General features: G+C 42.6%; 1 protein-coding gene across 3 annotated transcripts in view; it reads right to left on the bottom strand.

The window, feature by feature from the left end:
* PTPRR (protein tyrosine phosphatase receptor type R) overlaps nt 1-21,563 on the bottom strand; it is a 257,394-nt gene that overhangs the window by 217,682 nt on the left and 18,149 nt on the right. For all 3 annotated transcript variants that reach the window (XM_070409730.1, XM_070409727.1, XM_070409729.1), the window contains exon 2: nt 18,216-18,505. In XM_070409730.1, coding sequence (XP_070265831.1) covers nt 18,216-18,505 — 290 coding nt within the window. The remainder of the gene's footprint in view (nt 1-18,215; nt 18,506-21,563) is intronic.

Genomic DNA, 21,563 nt, shown 5'->3' with positions numbered 1-21,563 from the left:
ATTGGTTAGGCTTATATGCACCAGGCAAGATTTTTTATAAGGAACAGATAGCCTCTCAGAGTTAAAGGCAGGGGAGAAAAACTGTAAAAATACAAAAGGCAATTTCATAGCCATTCAAAAATAGGCTAGCCTCATGTAAATTCACCTCCATCTTCCAGCGACTGAATTATTTCTTCAGAATTATCTTGCATGTGGTCAGACTGGAAGCTTGTCCCTAGCCCCTAGCACAGTGGTTCTCAACCTGTGGGTCGAGACCCCTTTGGGGGTCGAACAACCCTTTCACAGGGGTCGCCTAAGACCATCAGAAAACACATATAATTACATATTGTTTTTGTGATTAATCACTGTGCTTTAATTATGTTCAATTTGCAACAATGAAATTGGGTGTCACCACAACATGAGGAACGGTATTAAAGGGTCGCGCTAGCATGACCCATTTGCTCAAGCAGCCACTGCCAACTTTAGACACAGGGTTTCTCTTGGCTGGAGTTCTCAAAAGTGAAAAACCCTAAGGGGCTGGGCTTGTTTATTGGTAACAGTAGCTAACATTTCAGACAGGCCATGCCACAGGCTCATGATCAGCTAAGGATAGGGTGTCCTTGGCTTAGGAATCTTCCTGTGGTTCCATCAGCTGGGGTTAGGAGCAGAGGGTGGTATGATCAACAGAAATGCCTTTTGAGGGTAGGTGGGAGGGAAGGCACAGTGAACTTGTCCCTATCAGGATTGCAATTGCTACCTCATTGAAAGATGCAACATTCATTCATAACTAAACTCTCATAACTGTTAGCTACTGTTACCAATATCATGGTCATTATCATCATTTATTCATTCCTTTAACAAATACTTATTAAATACCCACTGTATGTCAGCCATTCTCTGAGACTTTGGACATAAAGATGAAAGGGTTTTTGTTTGTTTGTTTGTTTGTTTTTTGGAATAAAGTAGATTCTGAATGTTAACAGACTGATATAGCACTTATGAGACAGTACTAGGAAGCGAGAAAGGATGGCCACTTTCTGGATGACAAACAGAAAATTGTCCCTCGGGTGAAATGGAAGGAATACTAAAATGATGATTGGGAATGGCAGGCTCAGGTGTTGATGGATTAAGGCCGGGAGTCAGGCTGCAAAAAGAAATACCCAAAGGGCAGATCCAATCAATCTGCAGACGTTAGGATGATGGCTGCATGACAAGGCTCGTTCTCTGCTTTGCACGGACACCGAGGGATTAACACAACGTTTTCTAGCATATATAAAGTTACTGTCCCTGCCCAAATTATCTGAACAAATGTTCTCTCATGTACATATTAACACTGTGGTTTTAGAATCATGATTGCAATTAAAATAAATGAATGAAACAGGCCATGTGTAATTCAGCGTCAGACAGTGACAGGAATTAAGGTAAAGGGGAGAGCGCATACTTTGTGTAAAGGTGGAAGACATAATGCAGCCATTTGAAAATGAGGCACTGTGGTGCCTGGTCTCCCTACAGTTTAAAAGAATTAAAATGTACACTTTTGTAAAAAATTCCTGACTTAAGAAAAATACTCACTGCGAGGTCTATACAAAACATAGCAGGGGGCTGAGTCCATCTTGATGTCTACTCATTTGCAAGCCCTGTTTGACAGTGAGGAGCACAACTTGACCTCACCACTCACACTGGAGCCCTGGGGAGGTACACATGAGGCCAGCCCTGAGTGCTATGTCTCAGGAGATGCGAGGGCGGTCCTGAGCTGCCCCCAGTGGGTTCTCACTACCGATGAAGCGATCGCCAGGGTCAGTGACTCTTGAAGTCTGGATAACAGACTTCTAAAACGTCAACATCTTAATCCTATGACTGTCGCACAGCAAAAGGTAGTTTGCAGATATGACCTGGTTGAGTACTTTAATATGGGAAATTATCCAGGATTTTGTAGGTGGGGCCAATGTCATCAAAAGAGTTCTTTTAAGAGGGAGGTAGGGGGGTCGTAGTCAGAGAGAGAAGGAGATGTGATGATAGATGGGTAGGTCAGAAGAATGTCATTCATAGAAAGGGGCCGTAAGTCAGGAACACAGATGAGCTCTAGAAATCGGAAAAAGCGGGGACAGTTTCTTCCCTAGAGCCTCCAGAAGGAACTAGCCCTGTGGATAGCTTGACTTTAGCCCAGTGAGACTGCTTTTGGACTTCTCTTCCCCAGGATTATGCGATAACAAATGTGTTGTCCTGCAGGAGGCTACCCATTGTCTTCAATGGCAGAGAAGTGCAAACAAGGATCCTGGAACGGTGGTGAACCTTGAACCCATGGCAAGGGCCTGAGTTATGCACCGATTGTCTAGTCCTGACAATGGGGGCTCAAGCTATTTCCTGATCAAATAGTCTCAGAGTAAATCTTTCTAATATTTACTGACCTTTAAGATAGTCTGTCTGTTATTGCAATTACCTGCCTGACTAAGGGTTTTATGTTTAACCGAAGTTGAATAAACGGCTGGCGAGGCCTGGGCACCGGTGGAAGTCCTTCCCCTTGAGTTGGACTTGCCCGCCTGGCTCCCCAATATTTCCAAATTATCTCTTGTCTCTTCTCTTTCATTTGTGTGCGGCTCCTCTTCCAGATCCTGAACCCTGAACCACGCGAGACATGGGGGAACACATACACATTGTCCTAAGCCACTGTGTTTCTAGCAATTGGTTGCAGCAGCCACAGAAAATGAATATTGCAACACAGGACTTCCCAGAGTCGAGCATCCTCTGTCCAGAGAGAAGGTTGTGGGAACGTCAGAGAGGTAACTTTGTCACCAGAGCTGGGCCATGAATTTCAGAGCTTCTTGGCCCTGAGGGAACTTATCTATGAGAAGGCCCTTGACCTTCCCTACATGAGTAATTCTGTTCCTGTTAGGAGTCCAGGAGGATAGTTGCCAATTATCCCCAGTCCTGGCCAGGCCATTCCAAAGCCCACAAATGAGAGGCAATGCAGAGCCACATGGTGGAAAGACTACCGTTTTAAAAATCAAGCAAAATAGATGCGCGTGACAACCTCCCTGAGCCTCAATGTCACTATCTGTAAAATGGGAATAATAATACCCCGTAGAGTTAGGAGGTTGAGGATGAAAAACCTCTACCACAGTACCTAGTGAATAGTGGCAGCCCAATCAATGGTGGAAAATATTGTTTTTGTTATCCCTGTGTTGTTTACCCTTTATTCTCTAGATGCAAAAGTGTCACAAGAGTAAGCTTCTGACATATCGTTGGTAAGTTTTCAGCTCAATGGGTAGAATGACAGTGTCAGAAGCTTTTGTCCTCCCACTGTCTTTGAAGGAATAGGTCACTGTGATTAGGCCTAAAGCTTGTTGAGAGATTTTTGGAAAGTGTGAAGCATGATCCTAGACAGGACATTCAGATGCAAAAGCCACTGGAAAGAGCATGGGTGGAGCCATGAATTGGTGGGGTGGGATCTCAGGGAATCGCCAGGTGGGCAAGCAGTGTAAACCAGGTTGCTGAAGGCCCAGATATGGCTCCCTCCTGCCAACTCTTCTGGGAGAGGGTTCAGTAAAGGGGCAATGGTCTCTGTCAGCACTGCTGTCTGGGAGAAAGCTACCCCCTCTATTTCTCGCCCTGATTCCAGACAATTCATTTCCTCCCTGTAAGTGCCCACTGCCCTTCAAGCTGCTGCCCCAGCGCAGGAGCTCAGAGGGAGTGAGTCTGAGGAAGTTCATGTGTGCAGGCTCCTTAAGAGGAACTGCCTGGGATTCCAGCAGCCCTCCATGTCACTCAGCCACAATCCCCACTGGTTTTTACAGCTGGAAGTTATGGGGACTTCTCTTACTGGCATTGGAACCCTGGGCTGGGGCCTGATGTGGGGCTGAGACCCGTCACTCCTCAGGGCGGACCTCTGCAGCCAAGATATCCCTCCTGAATTTTATCTACCACACATGGGTGTGGGACCACCCCATTCTACATCTCGGCCCCTCCTACCATCTTGTGCTTTCTTTTTAAAAAAAAATATTTTTTTTATTGATTTCAGAGAGAGAAATATCAATGATGAAAGAAAATCATTGATAGGCTGACTCCTGCATGCCCTCCACAGGACTGAGCTCACAACCTGGGCATGTGCCTTGACCAGGAATCAAACCGTGACTTCCTGGTTCAAAGTTCAATGCTCAACCACTGAGCCATGCTGGCTGGGCATGCCTTCTTCTTTAAACCTTAGTTGTAGAATTTCTGTTCAGCTAGATTTGACAGCTCTGAATGATGGTTGCTCTGTAGTTTAATTGTAATTTTAATGTGTATGTGGGAGGATGCAAGTACCATATTTACCTATACCACCATCTTGACAGGAAGCCAAAAGGTTGTTTTTTTTAAAGAAGAAAAATACAAACATTTGAACATGAATCAACTAAAAATTTGTATGGCAAAAGACACCATAAAAAAAGAGAAATGAAAGCTTAAAAAAAGAATATATATAACCCATATGGTGGGCAACAGGATTATTTCCCAATAAACAAAGAAGTTCTACAAATTGTTATGAAAAAGATAATCAACCTGACATACAAGATGAGAATTGTTAGGTCAGAGAGAGCCCAGGATCGGATACATGCAGACATGTGACAAGATAATGGACTCCCCCTGACATGTCTAACAGATCAGCATGCCAGACACAGATACAGGCTTCTCCCTGAATCCACAACGACCCCCACACAGATACTGACTCCTTCCTGAATACCTGGCTGACCCCCTGCAGCTAAAACTTCCTCAACTGAATACCTCAGTTCATGTCCCCACCCCTCACCCAACTGCAGTATAAAAAAAGCGCCCCCCTCCCTGTTGGTGTGAATCCAGGAGCCCTTTCCTTGGGGTACGTGGGTCTCCCGGGGACGGGGACGCAGAATAAATTTTCCTTGCCTTTCTTTTCTGATTCACTGGACTCTCTATTTCTTGCGCCGCCTCGTGAGCCACCTAACCTAACATTTGGTGAGTTGAAACCCGGGTGGCGTGAGCACTCCATTTGGCTGCCCCTCTGTGGCTCGGGGTGCCCGCCTCTCCCTCCTCATGGCTCTGAACTCATCAGGACCTCATTTCTTCAGCTCAGCAACTTTTCCCAGTTTGGCAGCATCAGCAATGAGTCCCGCCCCGCCCCCGTGCCCGTTCCTCGTGGCTGCCCGCCCACCGGCATCTCTGTCCATAAAACGCGGCCGCGTCAGGGATTGCCTTTTCCGGACCCTTCCAGGAAGGCTCCTTCAGACCTGGGAAGGTAGGGAGACATCTCTGCCCCACCCATGGTCAATCTGTCCATCCGTAGCAGGGTTAAATCGCTGGGACCCCAGCCTTAAGCCCCGCTACAGGCCACAGGGATCAAGCACAGGGGTAATCCAAATTCCAAACCTGACCTGAGCACACCTCTAGGGTGTCTGCTCTCCAATCTGGCTAAACATGGGGCCTGTCCCGGACCTGCGTCCTTTTTCTGTAATGTAGCATGGCCTCAGTATAAAAACGGGACCCTGACTTTACCGTCCGCACTGATCTCAGTAATTTCTGCCAGCGAACTGGGAAATGTGACCAAGTCTCTCTCTCTCTCTCAGCCTCTCTCTCCACCCGGTCTGCGTCCTCGTCCCTCCCCCGAAAGTTCCTTCTGTGTCTCTCCTCCCTCTGTCCTTCCTCCTCCCTCCAGGCTGTCCCTGCGCGGCCCTGCGCTTCCCCGCCGCACACGGTGGGTTCATGTGCTGTGTGTGGGACGCGGTGACGGCACCGCCATTGTCTCCACGTCCTCCCACCCCCTCCACCGGAGAACTCCCCCGAATTCCCCTAGCGAAAGCTGCCCGCTCTTGGGCTGGTGATCAGGCAAGTGCAGTTTGTAAAATGATGTCAAGAACCATGTAATTAGCAATGAAATATAAGCAGGGCTTTACTCAGGACCACCCCATGTGGCTGTATGGGCTCTGGGCGATGCTGTTGGCTTAAACCTTCTAGATTTGCACAATGCAAGAAGCCCATTACAATGGGCTTTTACCCCAAGATCAGAGTAGATCAGCAACAAAATTGACATTATCATCATCCACCACCAACATGATTTTGACAGCTGACATTATGACAATGTGCTATGCTTTATAGTACAAATTCACATATTCTAGAAAGAATGAAAAGCAGCAGATGGTCAGGTATTACAATTACCACTATAATGAAGAAACAAAGACTCAGAATGTTCGTTGACTTGTCCAAGTTCTCAAATAGCTAGTGGCAGAACACATGCTAGTGGCATGTGAACCTAAGATGTCTCCTAAAACCATTCTTGCCCCCGACCACATGGCTCAGTTGGTTGGAGCATCATCCCTTACACCAAAAAGGTTGTGGATTCAATTCCAGGTTAGGTCACATACTTAGGTTGTGGATTTGGTCCCTGGTTGGGGCACATGTCAATGTTTCTTTCTCACATCAATGTTTCTCTCCCTCTCTCTCCTTCCCTTTTCTCTCTCTCTCTCAAATCAATTAAAATAAAAAATAAAATAAATTAAAATAAAATAAAACCATTCTGTTCTCACTGTGTTAAACTGCTCACAAGGGATTATCCCCTGACATTGGGATTGGCTGAGGTTGGGGCCTACTGAGCAGTGAGCCAAACAGATCATTATAACACACTGTAATTCTTTCATATGAACTATATTTTACTTCTTCAAACCTGATGGGTAAACAAATTCTTCCGGTAAGGGGATTTCCTGCTGTGTAACATTCAAACTGAACTTGTCCATACTGATTGCTACTTTGTTATATGACTATTTGTTTAGGACATATTAGAGAAAAGATGTGTGGTAGCTTACAAAAATCACATAGAAAACAAAATAAAATTGAATATAAAGTATGGAATTGAGGAAATTGAATTAAAAGGAAAAACAAGTGAAGAAAAGAAAACATCCAGCCAAGAGTCAAGGCAGTTCACAAAATAAATAAAGCATTCAATAAAGTTCTCTACATTTGCTAGAGATAGACCACAAATTTAGCTCTCAGCTTTTTAGCAGTCAAGAGTAAAATGGAAACATGATTCACAGCACTGAAAAGATAAAAGTATAAGCCGACCAGAGGCTCAGGAGAAATACAAGTATTCTTGGTAATAAGTCCAGAAAGATGTATTTTCCCTTTTTCCATATAATAATAATAGCCTCCAATTTTTACAAAGATCTTACTATGTGTCAGGCATGATACTAAGCTCCTTGAATGCTTTATCTCATTCCATTCCAGAAACAATTCTATAGGATGGATATTATCGGTATCACTTTTTCAAAATGAGGAAACTGAGATACAGAGATGTTAAGTAAATCACTGTAGGAACACGATTAGTACGTATGTGATTTGGGATTCCAACACAGTTCTGCTGATTCCAAAATTATTCTTTTATCACATGGTTTCCATGCAGAAGCTTTATCTTGATTCAGTCCCTACGTATCCCGGATTATCAAACAGAATCCCTCGATATCCAATACCATGTCGTCTCCGCCACTTTTTCCCTGCCTTGTAACTCTGTTTTCTTCATTGCACTTAACCACCATCTGAAATTATGTCCAGTTGTTTGCTCAATTTTGTTCTTCTTCTATTAAAAAGTAAATTATATGGCTGAAATAACCTTGTTTATCTTCCCACTCTTGTATCCCCAGAGTCTATTTTATTGAGGAGGCACTCAATACTATTTTTGAATGAATGAGTATTTGGAGAAGCAAGGATTAGGTTGTCCATTTAAAAAATGTTTGCATGTCTAATAATCCAGTTGCTCCTACTTATTCTTGGTGAGGCAGGATAGTAAGAAGCTACAAAAATTCCTTGGCAAATGGAATGAGGAAACAGACAGATAAATGGTTGAGCAATTTGCAGATAGATAATGAAGCACAAGGTCTTACTTCCCTAACCAGGACACGTAGGAACAAATATTTTACACATTCCAGTCCATGCTGGAGCAGACCTGCCTTGGTCTTGGTCCCTGTTTGGTGACATTCTTGGAAGGTAAAACTAACCAGAGAATGACCCTTATCCCTCTATTAACTCCTTTTGATTCATCAGCATATCAAAGTACACATCTGGAGAGCTGATGAATATTCATATTGACATCCTCTCTTAAGACCTCACTTGAAATTCCTGCCTTTAGAAAACATATAAAAGCCCTTAAGATGAAAGACCCAGTGCTCTATCTCTCTGGCACACACCTGCGTCTCTCCCCACCCTTCTTTCCACAGGTGTGCATCTTTGCTTTCTTCCTCCTAAGCTCTAAGTCTAAGGGTTCCCAGGAGACTTGCAACTAGGGGAGCAGTAGGCAGCAAAAGCTCCTCCCAGGCTAATCCCCTGAACCTGTCTCCAAGGGTCCCCCTTTTGCCTCTGTAACTTGTTTTTTGAATCCACGCAACCCAGCTGGCTCACTTCTCTGCCTCCGTGTCTTTCTTTCTAAAGGGCCAATGAAGCCTAGCCTAGGCTTGATTCTTCCTCATGTTTCAAAGGGCCAAAGCAGGATTCACTCCTGTTGCTATGTTCTTGCCTTTTCTATCTTAAGTTCTTCCTTTGTTTCACTGTCACCAGCTTCAATAAACGTACTCTCAAAATCACCATTTCATGTTGTGAAATCAAGAACCCACACATTCCAGACTGTGCCAGGGAAGACCTGCCTTGGATCTGGTGACATTGGTCTCTCATAGATATTACTTATTCTTCTTCTCCATGACTCATGTATGTTAGTTATCCACCAAAAATATACTGTTTTCTATAACTTGGTTATTTTTCATAATCCAGCATGGCATAGACTTGATTTAGTACATTTGTTCTTGTAATTTTAAAAATTATACTTCTGTGTCTAATATATAAACAAAGTAAATAACATACAAAACTTTATGTGTACAGATTCCATATTTTTGTTAAAAAAAGTCTACACCCACATATTTAAAAGGTTATATAGATACATATATTAAGATGACATTATTCTCTAACACTTAAGAATTATTTTTATTTCCTCTTTTTCCTTTTTCTATATTGCTAACTATTCTGAAATTCTATGAAAGTATTGCTTTTGGACTCAGAACAAAAATATTACTAAAACACTTTACATAAAGACAGTCAATGTCCAATTAGTGTGATAATCAATTAAATCAGTTCTCTTAAGACTTGAGTCATTTTAGTGTTGAGTACAAGTGATCCAAAACAAGCAGAGGTGTGGAGTGGTCCAGTATTGAAACTTCATATAGACATTGCCTAAACTTGACCTCTAACATTTCCAGCATTTGTTTGAGCATCTTCCTTGCTGCTTTAGTAGCTAGGAATGGAGAAAAGCAACAGATGGTGACAGTATGACTGTCAGGATGCCAAGCTCAAAAATGGAATTGCTACTTCAAGACTATTTTCCAGGGATACAGTAATATCTCAAAAATGTAAGCACAAAGCTTACCAAAATGCAAATGTTTGGGGATTTTTTACAAAGGTGATTATATAAGATCTTATAGTTTAACATAAAGCATTTAGGGTAAGTTAAGATAAAAGCAAAAATTTAATCAAATTTCCAAAGTTGAGTACAGATTTTTTCCCCTAGACTTTCTTAAAATTAAAATAGAATTTGACAGAATAATTCATTTTTATTATTATTTATAATAAAGATCCATGGCCATCATAGATCTTTTACCTTTTACCCTATGGCCCCAAACATTAATATCTAACTATCAATGACTATATTTTCAGAGAATAACAGTCAACATTACCTTTAGCTTAAATAAAGTGTAATTCATAAAGTTAAAGTTTCTGTTGAAAAAATTTATAATAATACCTTCCCAAAGCAAACTGAATGACTTATGGTAAATTTTAAAGTGTTTGAGATTTGAAGTCAGACAAATTAGGATTTTAATTCTGCCTGTTGCACTTACTACTAACAGCGTAACCTGGAGGAAGTACCTGATCTGGGGCCTTGATTTTCTGGTCTGTAAATTGGCAACAATCATGAGTTTCTTTCGAGTTTAAAGGTTTTAAGTTCAAGCTTTACTGACCTAGTTCCTTCCACCATTACTATATGATGAGATTTCTGTAATATAGTTTCTGCACACAATTACCTTTCTTGAAGCTCACAGTTAGAAGTACATAACAAAGAATGGCACAAACCAATAATTCCCCAATTTTGCTTTGAAGATTATGGTACCCAAACTCTAAGATAGTCCCCAGTGATCCCTGCCTTCTAGTACTCATTCCCTCAGCAGGCCCCGTCCCATAAATGTGGGCTAGAGCTGGCGACATCTCTAATGAATAGAATAAAGTGTAAATGATGGTGTGTGACTTGGAGACCAGGTCATACAAGGCAGTGTAGTTGGTATGTCTCTCTCCCCCTTCACATGCTCTGGGGGAGCAGTGTTGTGAGCAGCCTATGGAGATATCCAGTTGCTGCGGAACTGAAGCTTCCAGCCCATAGCCCTGTGAGTGAGCTTGGAAGTGAATCCTTCATTCAGCTCAGTCAAGCATTCAGAGACTCAGCCCTGGCTGACAGCTTGACTTCAGTATCCTCTCAGGCAGAACCACACAACCAATCTGCTCCCAGATTCCTGACCTTCAGCACTGTGTGACATCATAAACATTGCTTGTGTTAAGCTGCTAAATGTTGGGGTGATATGTTATGTAACAATAGATAACTAATACACAGACCAAATCCCAAATCCAAAGTTGGTAGGGTCTACATACAAAATGCCATTTTCAAGGAAGTCAGAAGTTTTTATACTATTACTACATTTACTTGAAAATCAAAGAAAAGAATTTGTTTTAACAAATGGACTACCATATCAAGACATGGCAGAGATATTTCTCTCAGACTTTTTTTGTGTGTGTGTTAATCCTCACCCAAAGATGTTTTTCCCATTAATTTTTAGAGATAGTGGAAGGGAGGCGTGGAGGAGAGAGGGAGAGAGAAAAAAAGAGAGAATGAGAGAGAGAGAAAAAAACATTGGTGTGAAACACATTGATTATCTTCCTCCTGAACATGCCCTGACTGGGACCAGAGATCAACCTGCAAGCAAGGTATGTGCCCTTGATGGGGAGTTGAACCCATGACCCTTCAGTGCATGGTCCAATGCTCTAACCATTGAGCCCACTGGTCAGGGCACTCTCAAACTTTTATACTCGTTCCTTCTAGGAACTTGGGACAAGTGTCCCAAACTATATTGAAAGACAACTGAGTCATACCCAACATTACAGGAAACTGTCTTACATACATTTAGGATTTTGGATTTAGTATTTATTATTTGACTCCAAATACATTTGACACATAATAATTCAAAATTTCCCAAGGCCTACATTTGAATCACACTTTCTGTGAGTTATGGGCCTGCTGCTCTGCAGCTCAACACAGACTTCTAATTCTCCATCATATAAGCAGTCACCATAATGAAGTATACAAGCTACAGTATTTTTCACAAATTGGAGATGTTCTAGCAACATAATATCCTGGGCCCAACAGATTGCATGAATTTATGCCTTTCTCATTGGCAAATAGTCTAGTCACAGGACATAACCCAGGCACCTTACTTTTCTTCTATGTCAGAATGAATTTGCCACCTATTGCTACTATTGGGAGAATTTATAGTATGACTTGTCACTCATTTTGTACAAGAATCAAATTCCTGAGGCTAAGTTGTAAGTCCTCACATCCTCATTTTCTTATTTTCTTATTTTCTTTCTTTCTTCCTTTCTTTCTTTCTTTCTTTCTTTCTTTCTTTCTTTCTTTCTTTCTTTCTTTCTTTCTTTCTTTCTCTTTTTCTTTCTCTCTTTCTTTCTTTCTTTCTTTCTTTCTTTCTTTCTTTCTTTCTTTCTTTCTTTCTCTTTCTTTCTTTCTCTCTCTCTGTCTCTCTCTTCTTTCTTTCTTTTTCCTTCCTTCCTTCCTTCCTTCCTTCCTTCCTTCCTTCCTTCCTTCCTTCCTCCATTCCCTTCCCTCCTTTTCCCATTCCATTCCCTTTTCTTCCTCCTCTTCTTCCTCTTATCCCTTCTCTTTCTCCTTCCTTTTCTTTATTCCTTTCCTCAATTCCATCCTGAGGAGCAAACCATTTATATTCTACCCTTTATTAAAATGGCAAAGTCTTCCTAATCCCAGTTTTCTCAGATTTTCCCCCAGAATATAATAGTCTTCATTTAGCAATCTATGCTGAACTTGCTGAACTGGAAAGACCTATAGCTGCTTCCACTCTACTGTTTTCACTGACATTCCTGGGTTCTCTCCTTCCAGATGTTGTGCCTTGTGTCCTGATGAATATCTTGGGGATCCAAGGATAAGAGCAATGGAATTTCCAGCACACATTTGGTTAAATCCATTGTTGTTGTTTTGATTTCTACGGTAGCACTGACCTTAAAGACATTCACATTCCCTCTATATTGAATTTGTACAAAAAAATCCCATGAATAGTTTCTTAATTAAGCTTCTGGAACATAATTAGCATTCTCTAGGATAAACATTTTAATTGTGTTGTCCTCTCTTTGGAGTAAACAACCTATGTATTTTATTTATTATGAAACAAAGAAGAAAAAATTTCATTTGTGGACAAATGCTCTTATGAAATGCTTTGAGAAAGCAATTAGGAATCAGGAAAGGAAGAGGGACACATGCATCTTTCCTTCCTGGTTATATATCTCATTCTAAACGCATTGTCTTAGTGATGTCAGAAGTGAGTGAGAGAAAGAAATATAGGAGAAGGAAAAAAGTGATCTCTCCCTCCGAACTAGGAAGACTTAGAAATCACATACACATTTTGGAGGTAGGAAATGGCTTTTCACTCTACCTAGGAAAAAAACACACCAATAATTTACCTAATTTGGAAAATGATATCTATTAGCACTACTCATTTGGAATAAAATGGATTCAATAAATAATTCTTTGGTACCACTGCAATATTCCTCAAGCAAAATAGCCTGTGTGTGTGTGTGTGTCCTATCTAATAATGAACAAACATGGTAATTAACTGTACCTCCGACATGCTTCCCATTGGCTAATCAGGGCGATATGCAAATTAACTGCCAACCAAGATGGCGGCCGGCAGCCAGGCAGCTGAAGTGAACAGGAGGCTTGCTTGCTCCAGTGATGGAGGAAGCCAAGGTTCCCTGCCTGCCTTGCCGGCCTTTGAGCTGCAGATTAAGAAACACTGTCACAATTATAGAAGCTAAACAAAACCCAGAAACCTGCTTTCAGCCGTAAAAGCTGAAACGAGCAGGACCGAAACAATGTTGCAATTATAGAACCCAAACAAACCCTAGATTCCTGCTTTCAGCAGCCGAGGCCTCAGGCTGGAGCTGAGCCTCACAGCTAAAGCCGACTCTCAGCTCCAGTCACAGCCATAGAAGGTAAATAAATCCCAGAATAAAAAAAAAGAAAAAAAGGAGAGGTTGGGAGCTTCAGTCCCCTGCCAACATGATAACGGCCCTCAGCCCCTCACCCAGGCTGACCAGGCACCCCAGTGGGGACCTCCACCCTGAAGCAACAAGATGGCGGCTAATTTGCATACTGAAGGTGGGCGGCAGTGGGCAAGGCTGTCCGCGGTCTGGGACCCGGATCTGTTACCCTGCCGGGCGGGGGGCAGTGCTTGAGGCTGACTGCTGTCCTGGGACCAGATCTGTGACCTTGCTGGGCGGGGGGCAGTGCTTGAGGCCATCCGCAGTCTGGGACCCGGATCCGTGACCTGGCGGGCGGGGGGCACTGCAGGAGGCTGTCCACGGGACCAAGACACGGATCTGTGACCGGGCTGGGCGGGGAGCAGTGCTTGAGGCTGTCTGCAGTCCCAGGACCCGGATCTGTGACCCTGCTGGGTGGGGGGCAGCGCTTGAGGCTGTCCGCAGTCCCGGGACCTGGATCTGTGACCCTGCCAGGTGGGGGGGCAGTGTTTGAGGCTGTCCGTGGTCCCGGGTCCTGGATCCATGACCCTTCCTGGCAGGGCGGCAGCTCGCACAGGGGCAGATCGGCCAGGGTTGGGCAGGGCAGGACGCCTGGCTTCTGCCCAGTCCCAGTCACTCTGGGTCGGTGAGCAACTCAGAGAGCCTCTGGACAGGGGAGGCAGGCCGGCGGAGGGCGGCCTGTACTCCCCACATGGTGGTGGTGACAGCTGTGAGCGCGCCAAGCAGAGCCTGCAGGCTGAGCTGAAGTAGTGCCTGCAGGCCATCAGTGCCCAGGAGTGGCTGTGCAAGATCCGCCTCCTGGCCCAAAGGTGCAGAATCGCAGGGACAACCACCATGGCGGGCCAGACTGATGTCCTCCTGGCCGCGCCATGGGGGTTTGCGGATCTGCAAAGCCAGAGGCCTCCGGTGTGCACATCCCCCCCTGGCGTGCGAACATCCCCCAGCACACTGTCACCCTCCCACACCTACAACAGTTGCAAACCAAGGCATACACCAGTTCCCCCCGCCTCTCCACCGCACTTCCATCAACCCAGCATGCCTTACACCCCCACATGATGTGCACACATCCCCTCTGATGCGCTCACGTCCTTTGGAGAGTGTCTGGGTGTTCTGGGTGCTGAGGGTGGGCACCTGTGAGATGACAGTGAGAGGGCGGAGTGGTGATGCCCTTTTCCCACAGAGGCCAGTGCAGCTAAGAGATCACCTCTGGGGGGTTAATGCAGGTGCTGAGGCAGGAGCAGGTGCAGATAGACACACCTGGTGGGCAAGGGCGGCCCTCACTGAGGTGCCTTCGGTCAGCGGTCAAGATCAAGAACCCAGAGGCGGAGAGGAATTCCGTCCTCTCAGTGAAACAGTGGGATAGTCGGGGATACTGTGGAGGAGGAATGTGCACTTTGGGTGCCAGCACCCATGAGCAAAGGCTTCCCTGACTGAGCCTTGCTTGCTTGGTGCCTAGCGCACTCCCGCCGGGCAGCGGGTGACAGGATGTGCTTTTCTGAATTAATGAGAGAAAACGTTGATTCTCCTGCTGCCCAGGAAAATGAAAAGTGAAGTGGGGAGACATCTGGGGAGAGAGCAAGGTTCCCTGTCTGGGGGTTCCAAATCTGCTGTTGGTTTCTTTCACCGCTGACTAGAGATATACAGGGTGTCCCCCCAAAATGTATACACACTTTGAATACCTACTAATTCCAATGGTTTTAAGTATAAGAAAAAAACAACAATGGAGCTGTTATCTGTTAAAAGTGTGGGTACAAACAGGTAGTTGGACATTTCCTGAGGGGTCTCAGATTGGAGAGGGTGAAGGCCAGACTGAGGGGCCCCTTTCCGCCTCCTACCCCAGTGCACAAATTTCATGCACTGGGCTACCAGTAATCTAATAAAAGAGAAACATGCAAATTGACCATACCTCCGCTATACCCACAAGCCACGCCCACCAACCAATCAGGAGCAAATATGCAAATTAACCCAATTAAGATGACAGCGGCCACAGAGCTGGAGTTGCTCCCAGCAATGGAGGAAGCCAAGTTTCCCGCCTGCCCTGCCAGGTCCTGAGCTCCACTCAAGGCTACAAAGTTTCAATTATAGAAGATAAATAAATCCCAGCCGAAACCGGTTTGGCTCAGTGGATAGAGCGTCGGCCTGCGGACTGAAAGGTCCCAGGTTCGATTTCGGTCAAGGGCATGTACCTGGGTTGCGGGCACATCCCCAGTGGGGAGTGTGCAGGAGGCAGCTGATCGATGTTTCTCTCTCATCGATGTTTCTAACTCTCTATCTCTCCCCCTTCCTCTCTGTAAAAAATCAATAAAATATATTTAAAAAAAAATAAAAATAAATAAATCCCAGATACCTGCTTCCAGCCCGTGGCCATGGTCAGCCTGAAAACAGCCCTCAACCCCTTACCCAGGCTTGCCAGGCACCCTGGCAGGACCCCCACCCTGATCCAGGACACCCTTCAGGGCAAATCAGCTGGCCCCCACCCGTGCACCAGGCTTCTAGCCTATATAATAAAAGGGTAATGTGCAAATTGACCCTAACAGCAGAACGACTGGGAATGACTAGTCACTATAACACACACTGACCCCCAGGGGGCAGATGCTCAATGCAGAAGCTGCCCCCTGGTGGTCAGTGCACTCCCACAGGGGGAGCTTTGCTCAGCCACAAGCCAGGCTGACAGCATCACAGTGGTGATGGTGGGAGCCTCTCCTGCCTCCTCAGCAGCGCTAAGGATGTTCAACTGCAGCTTAGGCCTGCTGGCAAGTGGACATCCCCCAAGGGATGTATCACTGCCAGCTTCAGCCCAATCCCCCGGGGAGCAGGCCTAAGCCAGCAGGTGGACATCCCCCGAGGGGTCCCAGACTGTGAGAGGGCACAGGCTGGGCTGAGGGACCCCTGAGTGCACCAAATTTGGGGGGCCTCTAGTATATATATAATACATGAACACCCTGGCCACACAAAGACCTATCATTTATTTCATCAAGGTCATTTTAGTCACCAGAATATCTCCCTTTCATCATCTACACTCCATTCCTAAATTTCTTTTCTGGATAGATGAACCTTCAAACCAGCCGATACTTGATTGAATGTTGACCCTTTGTTTTTTAGTAAGCTGAACATTATTGATTTATTTTAAAATAATTCCACTTCCCAGGTTTTTCTACTAAATCACTATGTGCATAAGTAATGTAAGTGGATTATAGGAAACATTAGCACTAGCAATTGTTGCAAACTATCAAAGCCACAGAATGGTTAGAAACAGTTTAAGAGTAGTTAGGGAAGGATAATGCAGTGAAATAGCCTATTGCATCTTTGTTATCATCACCCGCCCCCGCAAAAAAAAGCACATCTTTTTCATGACTTTCCAAACCACAAATAAACTAAAAGTGAAATTACATGCCAGAATTCTTCACTGATGCTTTTTATCCTGCATGATATTAAATTAACTAGACAGTATATGAGATTACAAGGTAGAACAAACCTCTTGAACTATAATTCAGGGTGACTTTAAGAGTTCACAACTATGGGTATATGATGGCTACTAGAGAAACTATTTCCCATGAGCTCTAGCATTATCACAGGCATATCCAAATACAGCGACATCATTAACATCATTTACCTTTACTAAATACATGGATTGTACCTTCAAAACATCTGTTACTCATGTAAATGCAGAAAATTTGTTCAAGTATTTCAAGAGGCAAATGACTCACAGATTTTCTCTTAACAAGAGCTCATCTTGCGTCTCAATTTATGATTTTTATTGAATTACTGACATTGCTCTCCATGCATTTCTCAAATAAAATCAGAGGCTCCATATTAATTGTCTCTATTTCTAGATACCCCAAATAAAGACTGGAATATAATAAATATTCAATGTAGGCTATTTGAAAACATCAATAAGTGGGTCTTTTATTCTTAATACTAAGTAAAGTGTCCTATATATAGCAGATAAAAATTTTTTTAAAAGGAAAAAAGCTTGTTAAATTTCATTATATTTTGTCCAGAGAGAGGTTACCAAAATGCAAACATGGCTTCATTGAATTATCTGCTCCAAAATATAATCAACATATTTATATTGCATATCAACATATGCAATATCAGTTAGCTACTGATCTGTAGTTTTAATATGGAGCCTCCTATAGTAATTTTAAACTTGAGAGGACTATCATCTAAACAGTGTATCAACCTCAGTATGTATTTAAGCCATGATACCTCCACAAATTGGGAACCTCAGGCCTGGGTTGCATACCCTAAGAATATAAGCAATGGGACCATTGCACCATCTTGACTAATAAAGAGCAATGTTTGTTCAGTGATGTTAGGAATATTATCCATCAACTACTCCCAAACCATCTTATTTACTCCAATGACAGAAAACCACCCTCCACCTATGATACTTCTTCCCTTTCAGTGGACTCTTCATGTTTTACAATGTGAATAAAGTGACCAGAGACTTTTCATAAGTATTGCTTACCTGTATAAAGAGATTAAGTCATATCTGCTTAGAAGAGATTTTCACAGAAGGCAGGAGGCTCAGTATAGGATGTGATTTGCTATACTTGTAAGACCTGCCTAAAGCAATTTTTAATTAAAATATTTATTAAGCACCTACTATGCACTATGTACTGTGCAATGCACAGAGGATGCAGGCAAAGCTTTCTATTCCTTGGGCTCATCATATTCAAGAGGAAGCCAAGAAACAACAATAAAGTAACAAAAAAGAAATATTAGAGAGTAAGAAGTCTTGTGGTAAAAAAAAAAGTCAATACAATCCAAAGATAACTATTCATCATTAGTTTTCTTCTTCTTTTTTTCAGCATCAACCACAGAGAAAAGCACCAGCATATACATCAGTTAAGTGCAATACTTACCACCACAATTACATTTGCTGCAGGGATTGGAAGGTTTTCAACTTCAAGATCTTGACCGGCCACGGCCAACAGATTGAGAGATGGATCATACGCAGGCCTAAGAAATGCTGACTTAACAATTTGGTGGTTTTTATTTATTTGAGTTTCAGAAGAAGAATGTTTATATATCTTCTGTGGAGCTATATCCAGGTTCTTCTCAATGTCTTGTGAATGGTGATAAAGAAATGCTGGCTTCCCACTCCTCTTATGATGAATTGCCAAAATGTGATTATTGTTTCCTGAAAAGCACCCTGAAAGGGGGAAGAAACAGAAACAAAATTCAAAGACCTTATTTAGTAAGATCAGTAGAAAGATCTGATATACAGAGTTGCTTGTTCTAAGCAGCTTTAAGACGTGTGAAGGATTTAGATTAGTCTCCTTTTCCACTGCTTTGTTATTCCCAACAAATTGAACACATTTGTTGGTATGGAGGCATCTCAGAAACTCTGGGTGGGCAGAAGTGGGAATAGTTTGAAAAAGTCCTATTTATCAGATATTTTAATAACTCTTTTAAGCAGGAATTTCCTCCTTTATTTAAACCCACAGTTCCTACACCCTGTTGTACTTCTATTCCAGGATGTCCTACCTGTTCCTCAAATGACAACAATTTACATCATATTAAAGCTTTCCTTCTTTAATATTCATGAGTATATATGAATATTTATAGAGTATTTTAAAATCACTGAAAGCAGGTATCTGGGTACATTCATTGTGGTAGCAACATCCAGTTATGCAACAATACCCATCCTTTCCTTCTTACTGAGCAATATGGCCATCCAGATAAAGTAATACATTCACCCTTATTTCTTCTGTTAGGTAAATATTCATTAAATTGAATAATTCTTTCTTTTACTTGTCATTGGTCAGAGAAGGAAAGAGCAAACATATACATGTTAGTCAAAAGAGTATCACTAATTCAAATATCAATTAGAAAAAAAATTAGATCTTTTACATAAAATAATAACCAGGGTGAGCAGATCCCACATATTAATGCCCCTAACATAGTACCTAGCAACCGTAGATACCCCAGATATGCCTATGGCAACACGAAATTGTACAAATATTGTTCATAGAAAATTACTCTCCCAGCAGAATCTGGGGTGGACTGAGTTGTATGGCCCCAGGGCAGGGACCATTTTCCCCTCACATGCCTGACTGAAGCACAGCCCTCTCTTCACAAGGTCAAACATTGGTCTGTTTGGCCTGATAAGCTCTCTGGCCTCACCCTGATGACTTCTTGAGACCCTGCCTCAACTCTACAATGTGCAAACACCCAGTGGGTGGCAGCTAGACTAGGTATACCTAGGGATATTTGCTGAGTGGCTCAGACCCAGCACTGGCACCAAGTTTGAAACTGAATCAATCTGGTGAACACCACTTGCCCCTACCTGGTGACCCACTGTGAACCTACATCATGCAACTCAAGTACTACCAGAGGCTCTTTCGGTGACTTAACCTAAAAGGCAGTCCGCAGGCAGAGGCAAATGGAGGTGGATCTCAGAGTGCCTTCATACTTTTGCTGACCTGCCTCCCAGCCCAGCACTGGTAAGAGGGCCTTGTGCATGTGTACATCGATAGAACAGAATAAAGAGCCCAGATATAAAGCCATGCCTTTATGGTCAATTAATATGTGACAAGGGAGGCAAGAACATACAATGGGCTAAAGATAGTCTATTATAAACTAGTGTTGGGAAAATTGGACAGATACATGCAAAGAAATGACACTAGACCACCTTCTTATAAGATACACAAGAATAAACTCAAAATGAATTAAGCACTTAAATGTTAGACTCAAAACCATAAAAATCCTAGAAGAAAATATAGGCAGTAAAATCTCGAACACTTCCTATAGCAATATTTTTTCTGACATATCTCCTTGGTTCAGGGAAACAAAAGAAAAAATAAATACAAGGGACTACATTAAAGTAAGAAGTCTGTGCACAGCAAAGAAACCATCAACAAAAGGTAAAGAGAACCCACTGAATGGAAGAACATATTTGCCAATAATATAGCTGATAAGTGGTTAATATCCAAAATTTATAAAGAACTTATCAAACTCAACACCAAGGAAACAAGCAATCCTATGTAAAAATGGCAAAGGACTTGAATAAACACTTCTTTGAAGAGGACATACAAATGGCCAATAGACATATGAAAAGATGTTTTGAATCACTAATCATCAGAGAAATGCAAATAAAAACCATAATGAGATAGCACTTCAAACCTGTCAGAATGGCTATCATTAATAAATCAACAAACAAGTGCAGGTGAGAATGTGGAGAAAAGGGAACCCTTGTGCACTCTTGGTGGGAATGCAGACTGGTGAGGCCACTGTGGAAAGTAGTATGGAGTAACCTCAAAAAATTAAAAGTGGAAGTACATTATGACCCAGTGATCTCACTTCTGGGAATATATCTGAGGAAACCTAAAGCACTAATTTGAAAGAATATATGCACCCCTATGTTCATTGCAGCCTTGCTTACAATAGCCAAGATTTGGGAGTAGCTTAAATGCCCCTGAGTAGTTAAGTAGATAAAAAAAAACACACCCACAAAAACAAAAAACAAAAAAAAGCTGTGGTACCTTTGCACAAAGGAATACTACTTTGTTGTAAAAAAGAAGGAAATCTTATCCTTTGTGACAGCATGGATGGATACGGAGAGTATTATTCTGTGTGAAATAAGCTAGTCAGAGAAAGACAAGTATCATATGAATTTCACTAATATCTGGAATCTAATGAACACAATAAAAAAATAGAAACAGACTCATAGATACATAGAACTGACTGGCAGCTGTCAGAGGGTTGAGGTGTTTGAGGGCTGGGTGAAAACAGTGTCAAGATGAAGCAAAAAAACCAAACAAATAGACACAGACAATGTTATGGCGATTACCAGAGGGAAATATGGGTGGGAGGAGGTAGAAGAGTGTAAAGGGGCGGGGGGTAGTAAATGGCGCTGAAGGAGACTTGACTTGAGGTGGTGAACACAGATGATATATTACAGACTTGTATACCAGAAACCTAAATAATGTTATTAACCAATGTCACCCCAATAAATTCAATTTTCAAAAAATAAAAAGAAAGCTACATATTGGGAGAAAATAACTGCAAATCACATATCTACCAAATTACTTGCAATCAGAAAACATAAAGAATCTCACAAAACTCAACAGTAAGAAGAGAACAAGCCAATTTTAAAATGGGGGCTTAAGATTTGAACAAACACTATCAAAGATAAAACATACATGGCAAATAATCACATAAAACTTTCCCAATTCTATTATCCAGTAAAGAAATGCATATTAAAATTG

This window comes from Myotis yumanensis, unplaced genomic scaffold (genome assembly GCF_028538775.1).
Source record: "Myotis yumanensis isolate MYYU_CA2020_CCGP unplaced genomic scaffold, mMyoYum1.0.hap1 SCAF_3, whole genome shotgun sequence".
In the NCBI taxonomy this organism is placed as follows: Eukaryota; Metazoa; Chordata; class Mammalia; order Chiroptera; family Vespertilionidae; genus Myotis; species Myotis yumanensis.
The sequence above is the reverse complement of the archived record's forward strand: the minus strand, read 5'-3'. Positions and strand labels throughout refer to the sequence as shown.